Source organism: Manacus candei, unplaced genomic scaffold (assembly GCF_025592945.1).
Source record: "Manacus candei isolate 608988 ecotype Guabito, Panama unplaced genomic scaffold, ASM2559294v1 h1tg000016l, whole genome shotgun sequence".
Lineage (NCBI taxonomy): Eukaryota > Metazoa > Chordata > Aves > Passeriformes > Pipridae > Manacus > Manacus candei.
In genome coordinates this window covers 9,752,232-9,765,640 of record NW_026138064.1, presented here as the reverse complement: position 1 = coordinate 9,765,640, position 13,409 = coordinate 9,752,232, and the positions used below count along the sequence as shown (strand labels likewise).

General features: G+C 42.8%; 1 protein-coding gene across 5 annotated transcripts in view; it reads right to left on the bottom strand.

Moving 5' to 3' along the window:
- ZNF462 (zinc finger protein 462) overlaps positions 1 to 13,409 on the bottom strand; it is a 90,471-nt gene that overhangs the window by 37,096 nt on the left and 39,966 nt on the right. For 2 of the 5 annotated variants that reach the window (XM_051782753.1, XM_051782757.1), the window contains exons 3-6: positions 7,534 to 13,019; positions 6,495 to 6,659; positions 4,616 to 4,890; positions 1,140 to 1,258 (exon numbers count right to left, since the gene is read on the bottom strand). In XM_051782753.1, the coding sequence (XP_051638713.1) occupies positions 1,140 to 1,258; positions 4,616 to 4,890; positions 6,495 to 6,659; positions 7,534 to 13,019 (6,045 nt within the window). Of the gene's footprint in view, positions 1 to 1,139; positions 1,259 to 4,615; positions 4,891 to 4,922; positions 6,091 to 6,494; positions 6,660 to 7,533; positions 13,020 to 13,409 lie in introns of those variants that run through there. The other 3 variants (XM_051782755.1, XM_051782756.1, XM_051782758.1) reach the window with 2 other exon arrangements.

Genomic DNA, 13,409 nt, shown 5'->3' with positions numbered 1-13,409 from the left:
TTAACCTTTAAATTTCTTTTTAGATCAGCAGACAGCTACAAATTCCTTATGCTTTTTCTCCCCATTCTTCCACTTTCCTCCAACCCAACCAGAGTATATGACATAGAACAAACAAATAATAAAAAAAAGAACAAACATACTTCTAGCCCTTTTTGTTACCTGTTCAAGAAGTTTCTATTCACAAGTTTTAACAACTGGTCTAGTTTGCAGTTTTTTAGGTTGGCCACAATTCTATTATTTCCATCAGTGTGGTGTGTGTTCGGATTGCAATTTGAGGGTTGATTTTTTTGTCCTTTTCAACCACAAAGATGCAGCTGTAACCAATGGAGTCAGTGAGTTTTGACTCCAATCTTCCGATAACCTTTCAATGCAGGATGCATGATGGTGTCAAGAGTCTACAGCCAAGGAATAAAGATGAAGAAATTCTGGGTCTCACACTCTTTAATAACCTAAGGTGCAACACATTCAGGTGACCTACTCTGTGTGACACATCACCTTCTCAGGTCACCAGAAACATGTCTGCTTGCTTGCTTGTATGGGTTCTGTACTGAAATACAGAGATTTGCAAGACCAACTTCCATATGCGATAATGAAACTGTGACGTTCTCAGTCTGTTGCACACAGACCTGACTCTTGAAGTTTGATGTTTGGTTTTAACATGAAAGTTTGGTTTTAATATGAAAGCTAGCATAAGACTCTACCAAAACCAAGGTGCAACTCACAATCTTTTCCCCAGAGTCACCTAAAGCACAAACATAAATGCAAACAGTGGAGCAAAGTTCACTACCAATTTGTTAAGACACCAAGGGTATGAACGATTAAATTCACTTGGAAGCAAGCAGAAATAAGAAAAAAAAAGTCACGCACATAATAGAAAGCAGAAGAAAATAATGAAGTTCTTGAAGTACCTATAGCTTTTTTAAATTCTCATCACTGTTTTAAAGTCTTATCCTTCCCATTACCCAAACCCCCACTCACTCCGACAGGTCCACAGGCTGGCCAGTCATGACTTGCCTTTGAAAATCTTACCCAACTCTGGTGACAAAACACGTAGTTCAAACCAGCATCTGTGATCAGCAACGAGAACACATGGGCCATTTCAGCTGCTCCACTGCAAAATTGAGAGAGAGAAAACTTACCAGCATGAGCCTTGAGAATGTGGGTTTTCAGGCGGCTGTTGTAGGAGGACTTGAATGGGCACAGTTTGCAGCGGAATGGCTTGTGGTGTCCATGGTGGGTCTGCATGTGGCGGTCCAGACTTGAAAAAGACAGAAAAGGGGAACAAACGAGAGTCAGTCATCCCAGCTCTTCCCTCAGATGCAAAGTAAAACACTTAAGAGCAATAATAAAATAAGCAAGAGGCAGACCAGGCTCTGCCATCCTTCCTCCCACTTTCTCTTAAAATTCAATAGGTCTGCTTACAGAATAAAGTCAAGTCTAACATGAAGAACAGGAGCAGAGCTGACACCAATTCTGTTTATACAGAAAGCAAGACACTTAAATAAACTTATAGGGCAAGATCAGTATAAATTAAGTTATACATGATCCAGACTTAGAGGACTGGTTGAGGAAACCTGAAACTGACAAAACCAGTAAAATTATCATTACACAATTTTTCTCCTGCCAAAGATTTTTGTGAAAATATGTCCCCTTCTGTCCTGTTGATTGAAGGGGGAAAAAAATAAATTTTTTGTTGACCAGCTTTACTGAGGAAGCCTTCTTTTGGTTACAGCAGCAAAAGTAGATTAGAGATGCTGCTCTGGGGAGGGTGCCAGCAGGCTACAGTTGATGAGTTCCAGGATTAAAAGGCAGCAGAGTTTCAGAAGCAGCAGCGTAGGAGATTCTGCATGAAGCTCAACAGGAGAAGGGGTAGCAAAAACCAGCCTCTACTTTCTTCGGGGAAAACGGAAGCAACTAACAGCCTGAACACTGTGAAGTGATCAAAACCTGCTCTCTCCACTGTGTGTTATAACAGTTTAGTAAAGTTTGGAAGAGAAAAAGGGATGTTTTCCACATTTCCTAACAGATGATCAAATTAATTGTAACTGAGTGAATCCTGCAGAGCTCTGTAGTTCCTGCTCTGTGGCTGACAGCCATGAATTCACAGTCTCCAGGTGGCAGGCAGGTAGTTTCAGCCCAAACTGCAAACATTTCCAGTACAGACGCTTCTTTGGACATATTCATGCCTTGTGATCTAGTCTTAGTTTGAGTCATCTCATGCATGGTGATGGAAAAACAACAGGGCAGAGACACTGGACAAGTTGCAATTTGCCAAAACTGCCTTCCACCCCCCACCTTAATTCTAGATGTATTTCAGGCATAGTTCCTTTTATTTGTCCTAAATTGTCCTGCTCTTTCACTGAGTATCAACATGTAGCTCAAGTAGCAGTTGTTCCAGCCTTGTCACACTATATAAGATTCCACATGATCTTTAGTCCCACTCTGACAAGAGTTTGAGCCAGAAAATCCCTGTTTATGAGAGCTAACACTGAAGTCTGTGTATTCAAAGATCTGATAACAGCAAAAAAATAGAAATTGAATTTATGTCTCCTCTCAGGGTCACTCCATGCAAATACAACTTAACAGAAATCCAGAATGATGTTTGTGGTATGACAAAATGCACAGCTTTTCCAGTGAAAAGGGGGAGAAGTCTCCTAAATGACTAAGACTTTAATCACTTGCAGTGAATACTTCATAGAACAAAACTTGTTTTAAATAGCCTCCAGGGAATGAGATTACTTGACAATTAAAGCAGATTGCCAAAGATGTAAATAATACATATCAAGCTATTATAAATATATACCTTAAGGTATTCTACATGGCAATAATTAAAACCATATTCACAAGCACATACTTTGCCAGCAACATTCTTCTGAAAGCAGGTTTTAAAGTTTTGGTCAGATTTGGAAGAACAGTGGACTGTTTAAACATTTGGTTTATTTTCTTTCACAGACTTAATCTCCCAAGAGAGTAATTGCAAAGAAAAGAAAAGAAAAGAGAAGAGAAGAGAAGAGAAGAGAAGAGAAGAGAAGAGAAGAGAAGAGAAGAGAAGAGAAGAGAAGAGAAGAGAAGAGAAGAGAAGAGAAGAGAAGAGAAGAGAAGAGAAGAGAAGAGAAGAGAAGAGAAGAGAAGAGAAGAGAAGAGAAGAGAAGAGAAGAGAAGAGAAGAGAAGAGAAGAGAAGAGAAGAGAAGAGAAGAGAAAAGAAAAGAAAAGAAAAGAAAAGAAAAGAAAAGAAAAGAAAAGAAAAGAAAAGAAAAGAAAAGAAAAGAAAAGAAAAGAAAAGAAAAGAAAAGAAAAGAAAAGAAAAGAAAAGAAAAGAAAAGAAAAGAAAAGAAAAGAAAAGAAAAGGCAGACAACTTCAAAACCAGAGACTACAGCTATTATGAAGCTATGTGATGCCTGTAGAGTTCTCCCGACATCCACCACTTTCTGATTTACCCATTCTGAAACTTCTAGGACATGACTTTCCTAAGTAGGAAACAGTGTGATCAGGCACCAAACTCAACACAAGTCTGACTTTTTGAAGCAAACCAGTTTGGAAACAGCAAGTTCTACAAACTATCTGATGCACGGGCTTCCCTCACTGTCAGCCTTGCCAAAGCAGGGTTGGATACACTCAGTAGTTCACACCATTCCCCCAGTCCCTTTCTTACTGTTTCCTGCTCAATCCCATGAACCTTTCCAACAAGGCAGACCAAACTGTGGCATAAACTTGCAATGCTGTGACACCACCAGAAATCTTGCTTTTTAATACAAGGATGTAAAAAATGCTTTTTATCATGCTTTCCCTCCCACAGGCATTTGACTGCAAAACACTGACATAATCACCAAATTTAAGAGAGCTATGAATGCAGTGAATATGCAGTTGTCTCCTCAGAAATTAGAGAAAACACAGACTTGTGAATCAGTCCAAGATACCAGTGGAAAATGTATCACAAATCCCATTTTTGGGAGGTGTATATATATTTTATCATTACAATAATTTTTAAAATTGCTAAACATAAAGCAAAGTCAAATCTTAGGAAAACAAATAATAAGAAACATGACTATTAATGATGACTACGTATCACCATACTGTTGTGAACTTGAATATTTGTACACTGAAATTGCACACCATAATTAAGAAAAAAAGTCTGATTTCAAGGTCAGCTTATGACAATTCTTTAATATGAGAAGTGAAACCTCAATCCTCAAAGAGTTGTAGTAATTACAAACAAGGTAGTTATATGTAACAGAAATTCCTTACATATGAAAGATTAACTAGGAAAACACTTTCCTCTTCTTGGCTTGTTAAGTCTCATGCATTTTACAAGGGTGCATAAATGGTGGGCTTCACCATTTGCCTACTGAAAGAAATCTTATTCTTTGGCATGCATACTTTTCCCCTACATGCAAAAAAGGGTCTTAAATAAATTCAATATATAAAAATGCAATATTTCATAAAAAGCCAACCATAATGGCTATAATAAGATTTTGCAGCACTGAAAACACATAAATGTTGAGAAAAGTGTAGATCAATATCAAGTTGAGTGAGCTCTTTTTCAATGCCAACCTACAGAACATCAGCGCTGGTCTGTGATCATTTAGGAGACAAAAATAAAAGCCACAACTTACTTGTGCCTGAAAGCAGAGACAAAGGAGCAATACTGGCAGCTGTACTTGTCTTCCCGGGCAAACATGGCCAGAGCCAAGTGACTCCTCTCGTGAGATCGCAGACCCTGCATAGACATCAAAACCCGGTCACACTGGCTGCAGTGGTAGCCCCCAGGCCTGGTTTCATCTTCCAAGGATGTTCCATATTCAGCTTCTGTAAATTCCACAATGTCAGGGTCTGTGGCTCCCTCACAACCCTCCATCAAAGTTGTGTTTGAAGGATCTTCAGCTTCCTGCTAAAAAACACATACCCCCCCAAAGCCATCAATTCACTCTCCCTTCTGCCCCTCAGTCTTTACCCTGTGTTCACTATAATGTCCAGGCTTCACACTGTGTTATTTTTCTTAACATATCCCTATACAAACTCCACACCAATGGCTTTCTGAAAAAATTACCTACTCTTGGGAGGGGAAAACATGATTATATCTATTATATACATAGGTAAAAAAGGAATCTCACTCCCTGATTGAGTTTGTGTCAAATAATGCAAAAAGACAAGAAACCAAATCAACTATCTTTCAATAGTCTTTATGTGAGTCTTCTAAACTTGATCAGATAATTAGTAAGGTACAGAGCAGTTAATTTTAGTTTATTTTGCTCTGCTGTATAGCTCTACTACCTCTGACTGTAGCTACTCTGCAGACTAATACAGTTGTCTAGTCTGCAATAGATTTTGTCCATCAGTGTCAAACTCACAAGAAGTACACTAAGACCCTAGAATCCTCTTGAAAAATACAGAGCAAACAGAAAAAGTCTTCTTTTAATTCTCTTTCATAACTTTCCTCTCCCATTCCTAACCAGAGCATGCATTTGTGCAGCAATTTAAATAACCTGTAAGAGTTATTTCCATCACATTCTTTAGGCGGTGGCTTTCAGCCTTTGTTCCCTGATGCAAAATCTCTATTTACTCAAAAGAAAGCATCGACCCTACATAAGCATCACTTGAGAAGCAAGGAGAAGAGAGAAAGAACACTCATGAGGGAAGCATCTGAATCTGTCATGAGTACCATGTAAGGTAAAGGAAGGTCAGTGATAGGGGCAGTGAAAGCTCTCTCTGGCAGCATGAGTTAGGCTGTGAAGGACTTGGCTTCCTCATAAAAAGAAGATTATGTCACGAAAGAAGCTCTGTCAGACACCAGGAGTCTTTGACAATAGCTCACTGCAGCATGAGGAATACACAGGTAGTTCTGGATGCACTTTCACTATCTCTGCCAATATCCTGGAAATTGGGCTGTGGAACATCATCTATTCTTGGACACGTCCTAGAAGGCACTCTCTTTCTCAGGGAGAAAGGAACAACACACTTACATCTGATCACCTGAATGGAACCACTGGCCCAGTAGGTCACTGTATGTTTTGTTTGGAGCCAGTGTGCAAATTTCATGGGGAAAGGTGTACCACAAGCAACTTCACACATTTGCACGTGTACATTTCCTCTTAAAAAAACAAAACAAAACAAAAAAATTAAAGAAAACAAAGAGCTCTTTTTGAGTTTAACTAAGCAGAAAAGTAGCCCAGAATAGCTGAGAGAAAGTCTGCTGCTCATAAACCAACTTTTTGGTCACTGACGACATCAACTCCGTTGTGGCTGAGAAGAAATGAGAATTAAAGAGTCTTCATGCCCCTGGATCAAGAGTGGAAAAAAAGTTAAAACATCTTGAAATAAAACAAATGCACTTCAGAAACTTAGTGTTAGATTAAAACATCATGCTGAAACAGAATACCCTCTTCAAAACACATTCAACTTCACAAGAACCCTCCGCAGGTTATCAATAAGTCCTTTATTTTAAACAATGCAAGTAGTTTCAGTCACTTTCAGTCACCTTTCTAAAATTCTTACCTTCACTGTAGCTGACACAGAAGAAACGTTCCCATACTGGACATGCTTGCGGAGGTGATTACAGATGGCTCGAAGTGTTGGATGGACTTCCACACAAAACTTGCATTTGTAGCCAACCACCTTCCTCTCCTTAAGTTTTGAAACATCTTCCAAATGTCCAAAAGCCTGTTTTGAGTACACAAGCATAAATCACTGAAATATGTTTTGTCATCTCACTTTTAGGAACACAGATCAGATTTAACACCTGAAAGGAAATTATGCTTGATGTGCACATGTCCCCTTCTGCAGAACTGCAAGCTCAATTTTTGCTGAGATCATTAATTCCTACAAAGTAGGAGGACATCTTTGCAGAAGAATCCTTCAGTTTATGCATAAGAGTGCTCCTCTAGAGACCATTCAGTTTGGCCTGAAACTGTGCTCTTCCATGACATCATGACTTCCACAAGAGCTGTGCAGACCTTTTCCCCTAGAGCAAGCGTATTTCAAACTGAAGCAGAAGGAAGGGGTAAGTGGGCAAGAAATGCAGCACGATTTGGTCTTCTTATGAGGCACTTGCCCAAAGCTTCAGTCACCAGACAGATTCGCATCATGTTAATACTGCGTGCTCAATGAAAGAAAGTACTGAGACAGAGAGAAGGCTGAGAAGCAAACTGCTGATTGTTCAGAGGGACATGAATGAGGGGGATGGGAGACTTCGTAAAGAATCTGCAACAAAGTACATGGCAGCCTTGCCGCAAAAGAACAAGTAACTGTCAGATACAAATGGCCCCCTAGAAGCGTGGGAGAAAGGAAAGAAGATGAAGTATTGAGGGAATGGTTAGGAAAGAACAGGGTTTCCTACAGAACCTAGGGAGATGTGGAGGATGGATAAGGAAATTAAAGCAAAATGTGTAACTGACTTATGGAGCTCTCTGGTACTCTGAGTCATTCATTAGCCTGTGGTCATTTAGCTGTCAAAGAGAACATGCAAGTGGGCATTTCTGGGCTCCCAGGCACAAAGTAGGGGGCAGAGAAAGAGACCAGACACACAAATCCTTACCCTCTCTTGTTTGAAATCTGCAAAAGCACCATCTGCATATTTCTGCTTGCTCAAAAGCTGCTTCCTCCTCTCCTGACGTTTGGCACGCTTCTGGAATTCCTCATTGTGACCATTCAAGTGTGCAGTCAGCTCTACTGTGCTATGCAATTTCGTATCACAGTGCTTGCACTGGTAGACAGGGCTCTGAGAGCGGGTGCCACTTCCCAGTATGGAAAAGTCCCTCTTTAAATCTTTGCTGTGGTGGTCAGTGTAATGCATACACAGCAGCTCTGCTGTGCTGAAGGACAGCTTGAAACACTTTATGCACCTGAAGGGAAGCCACTCGATTTCCTGAGTCTCAGCGTCCACCTCAGGCTTTTCAAAGTCATTCCTCTCCTCAGCTGGAGCTGGCTTTTCATGCTCGTCAGCATACACAGCAGTGAAGTAGCCCCCCAGCTTGCTTGCGTGCTGCTTCTTAGGGAAAACACCAGGGTGACGCTTCATGTAGTGGGACACAATGCCCTTTTTACTGAAGGACTGGAAGGAACAAAGCGAGCACTTCTTCTTTTCTACAGCCCTTCTCAGCTCCTCACTAAGCTGAGGAGTGTCATCCTTGGGAGGAGATGGAATGATTACTTTATTGGGTTTGTCGCTTACCGTCCTGGAGGCTGCCAGGCAGTGAGTGTAGTAAGCATCAATGTCATGTCTTTTCTGGTAGTGTGCTGCAAGCCCTTTGCGGATGGGGTTGGTATAAGAGCACAAAGCACATTTGAAGAGGTTGTTCTTGCCCTCCGGCTGTGCCCGGACGTTGTTATGTTTGATGCGGTAGTGCCTCGCTATCCCCTTCCGAGTGGAGCAGAAATATTTGCAGAGCTGACACCGGAAAACTGTGTGAGACACTAAGTGAGAACTGGAGAAATGAGGTGCTGGCAGAGAGACTTCCCCAACATCCTCAGCAGCAATTTCTGGGGAGGCCTTGATTTCAGTCACCACATCTGGTTCCACTGAGGCAGACACCTTTGGTGGTGACTGGGCAAAAACATCAAATTCGGGTTGATTGTGGTATTTCTCATAGTGAATTTTCAGCTTCTCAAGTGTTCCGTGGGTGTAAGGGCAGAGTTTACACCGATAAGCACCATAGCCTTGCTTAAAAATCCTACTTGTCTCTTCCACGTCATTCTGAGCAATATCAGTTGACTGCTCCACATCATGCACAAAGTCTTCAGCAGTGACTTTCACTGATGGGTGTCGTTTCTGGTAGTGTGTGAGAACGCCATGAATACGTGTATTAATGTATGGGCAATGTCTGCATTTATATACAGCCCCTGGGTTAATGTCTATATCCTGAGCAAAATCTGCTGCTTTCACTTTCATGCCAGGATGTTTTTTGCCATAATGGGTCAGGAGGCCATGCAAGTTATTGTACTCCGACTGGCAAACTGTACACTGATATGGTGTGGAGGAGATGGCAGGGTTTGCAGAAGTCAGCTGGACAGTTTTTTCATGGGAAAGGGTGGGGTCTTCTGCACACTCTCCATCCTGGTCCAGCTGTGATGTTGCTATCTGGTCTTCAGAATCCATCCTAACCCCAGTTTCATCAGGCTGTGGGATGATTTTCTCAGCAGAATCTTTCTCCTTGATGATATCTAACAACACAGATTCATCTCCATTCATGGCCCAAGGGTGAAATGCTTGGTAGTGATTAGTAATATCCCAAATAGAAGATGCTTCAAAAATGCAGTCTCTGCATTTATAGGTCTTCATCTCTGTTTGCATCACTAGGGCAGGAGGGGAGGGATCGGGACCTGCCCAGAGTTTGGTTGCCATGTATGTGTAATCAACATAATGCTCAGGATGCCTCCTTTGGTAATGCACAAGCAAACCACTTGGCTCTGTGTGTGAATAAATGCACCATTCACAGTGATAACCAGCCTCTATCAAGCCATCCAAAAATGCCCATCTCAGTATGGAAGTGACTGTGGCCTTTAGGTTTGGGTGGTCCTTCTTGATATGCTTCCTCAATGCATAGAAGTAAGGAGACGTGTAGCTGCACTGCCTGCACTTGAGGGCTCTCAGCTTGGACTTGTCCCGCTCGGAGCTGGAGGTGTGAGCAGGGAGGCTGCTGGCTGATTTCTTCTGGCTGCGGTCACAGAGGCTGCGGATGGTGGCCGTGTGCTGCCTGATCACATCCGCATTGGCCTTGAAGTCGCGGTGCTTCTTCTGGTAGTGGATGAGCACACCCTTCACGGTCCGATTCCCATAATCACAGTGTTGGCAGAAGAACATTTCGTTCTCAGGAGGGTTCACAGAGGTCTCGGATCCACCCCGGCCCAACTGCTGCATCGACATTGGTGGCCTCTGGATGCCAGGTGACAGCTCCCCAGCCCGCATCATGGCTGCGGTGGGGGGTGCCTGCCTGATGTATTTGGCGGTGACCTTGATCTCCGGGTGCCTCTTCTGGTAGTGGACAAGCACCCCAACAACAGAGCGGTTGCTGTAGGAACAGTGTTTGCAATAGTACAGTTCAGTGGAGAGGTCTGGGGGTGGTGGTGGGGGAGGTGGAGGTTGAGAAGCCAAGTTGGACAGTTTCGGGGAAACAGGTGCCCCCAGCTCAAAAGACATTTGAGCCAGGGCAGAGCCTCTGTCAACAGAGACTACACGCATGGTCTTCTGAATTCTGAAATATGAGGCTTTTTCTTCAGGGTGCTTTTTCTGGTAATGCACCAAAACTGAATGCATGTTAGGACTTGCAAATGAACAGACATCACAGTCATAAACAACCACAGTGTTGACTGAAGGTTCCTTCTGATTTTCACATTCAGGACTAAAACTCTTGGTGGCACTTTTGTTAAAACCAGCTGGCACACCAGTTCCACGAGCCACAGGGGTGGAGGTTGCCATAGTTTTTGGAGCAGAATTCAAGATCTCTCTCAGTGTCTGAGACTCTGTGTTCAGCCCTTCTTGCTGCTCAACAACATAGCTAGAAAATATCATTGCATTGTTAATTTTCACTGTGGGATGCATTCTTTGGTAATGTGGCATCAGGCTTCTAACATTTGGACTTGTGTAAGAGCAGAAGCGGCAGCGGTAGATCAGATCAGAATGATCAAAGTTCAGTACATTCATAGCTTCAGGATGATGCTCCCCATAATGCTGCTGCAAGTCTTCAAAATTTGTGTAGTCAATATAGCACTCAAGACATCGATATACTGCACTGTGGTCATTGGGATCCAGGATATACCTAAAGCTGAATTTAATGTAGGGATGCATTCGCTGGTAGTGGGTGCTAACACTCCTGGCAGATTTGTTGCTGAAATCACAGTGTTTACAATAGTAAAGCCTGCCAGAGTCACTAAACTCTGAGTTCTCATTGTTCTGGTCAGTACCGTACATGTTGGATTGGTTCCCCAGAACAGAGGCATTAGAGGTCTGATGGTCCTTCATGCTGACAGCAGAATAATAGTCTTCCTCATCTTCAGACAAAGTGAGCTCAATCTCTGCTCCGTTGGTGGAATTGTAGTCATGTTGCATGCTTCTGAAGCTTGTCTCCTTCTGGGAATCATTAGTCTCTCTGCCCCACATTTGCTGGGGTGCATAAGAACTGGAAACTTCTATCATTGGTTCTGTTTGCTCTTCCTCTCTGTCCAACTCTACCTCTATCTCCACCTCATTGTCCTCCTCCTCTTCCTCATCATCCTCCACATTAATCACAGCATCTTCTTGCTGCTTGTTTTGACTGATCTTGCTCTGCAGGTTGCTCGCTATTTCATCAATTCTAGTTCTCTTTTTCACGGGAGAAAGATCTAAAGGGAAGTCATTTGAGACCTTCCTAGGGGCTTTTGCAACAAAGTTATTTTTAGAAGAAAGCCCAAGGATGGAAGTCTGGCTCTTCTTCACTGTGCTGGCAGAAGGGTGAGCATCTGCCTCACTCTCCTGGGGTGCATTCGATGGTGGCCCATCATATTTTGGCAGGTTGTCACAGAATGAATGCTTGTGCTGCTGATGAACTCTGAGACCTTTCAAAGTGGTAGTGGAATAGTTGCACAATGTGCACTTGTATGGATGCTGCGAGTGGGGCTGGGGTGACTGCTGTTGTTGCTGTTGCTGCTGTGGCTGCACTGGTTCCATCATCCCAGCTGACTTCCTGCCATTTATATTTCCACTGTCATAAGACACTGTGCTGTCATTCAAAGATGAGGCAATGCTTTCAGGCTGAGAGTTCATAGTGTCCCAGTCTGATGTTGTTCCTGTGTGACACTGCTTGTGGGCACCAAGCTTTAAGGAACTCTTGCAGGTGAAAGGGCATTCATCACACTTGTACACAGCTGTCTTCCCAGACAGGTGGATGTTCTCAATGTGACGGGAAATACTGCGGCGGTGCATCGTCAGGAAAGGGCAAAAAGGACACTGGAACCTGTTCATATATCTTCTAAAGGGAATTCCCTTTGTTTCCAATAGCTTGTTGCCATCAGATCCCATCAGCTGCTCTCCAGACATTCCTGAGGCCTGGTGATCCATGGAGTTTAAGCCATTCTCGCTGTCCATTTCATTTAGCTCTTCATCTGAGCTGGAGTCATTTAGCATACTGCTTGTTTCCAGGTCAGCAGAAGAATTCGTCATATCAGCAATTCCATAGCGGGATCTGTCAGACAAATTAACCATGCCCGAGTTGTGAGGTGACTTAGGCTTCATTTGAGGGTAAGACACAGAAGAAAACTTGGAAGATGTAGACGAGTTGGGCCTGATAAGGGAATTGCCCATGGAGCTTCTGAAGTTTGAGACATTGGCATTTGACATCTCACGTCCTGTTGTGTTCATGGAGATATAATTAGAGTTTGGAGAGGTATTCTGGGCACTCTTACTCTGCACTTCAGGTGCGCTGGTTCCATCCTGTTGCTGCCTCAGGCTGGACAGTATTTTCACCATGCTGCGGTGCTTCTTCATCATGTGATCGCACCAGCGCTCCCTCCGAGGTGTCTGGTAGCTGCACCACTCACAGCAAAAGTTGCCCCTAGACTTTGTCAGGGGCTTGACCATTGATTCCAAAATGCTCCTTTCCACTACTTCTGCAGGCAGCTCCTTGCAGGGTTCCTGCACTGGCACAGAAGCAGACGTTGACTCAGATACAGCAGCAGCAGCAGGAGTTGAACTCTCTTTCAGGTTGTTTTTGTGGTACATTTTCTGGTGCTTAATAATTCTCGCGCGCCTGGGTGACTTGTAGGTGCAGAACTGGCAACTGAAAACTTTACCAAACCCTTCATGCATCATGATGTTGTAATTTAGGGAACTGGAAGCTGATGGCCCCACTGAGCTGCCCCCAGCCTGTGCTCCATGAACCTTCCGTGTGTGCTCTATGAGAAGGTTTTTGGAACGGAAGTAACGCACACAGAACTTGCACTGGAAAAACTTGCTGGTTGGTTTAGGATTTGGAGCCATGTGCTGGCCATAGAAAGTCTGGCTCTGGCTATAGTAACTTCCAGTCCCCATTTGACTTGTTGCATTTTGCCCTAAAATGAGAATTAAGGTATATATGTAAATAAATAAAATAAAATCAAAAGGCTTTTCCTCCACCCACCCTGTATGCATAAGAATGTAACCACATCTTGAATAGAAAATAATCACACCAGGATTCCCTCACTTATGGTGAGATCTACAGACCTGGCAATGGTCAGAAAAATGACCATTATGCATCATTTCTACACATATATGTGGTGTACAGTTCGGGATAGGCAATTTCCAAAAATAATCTTCTTGGGGAAAAAACAAAACTAGTATACTAATAAAAGTTGAAAATTTTGAGGTGGTTCGTGGTAGTGAAGAACAACTACAAAAAGCTGAAAAGGAAAAAACCATATGAAGAACTACATGAAAAGAAGTTGGGAAATACAACCATCCTC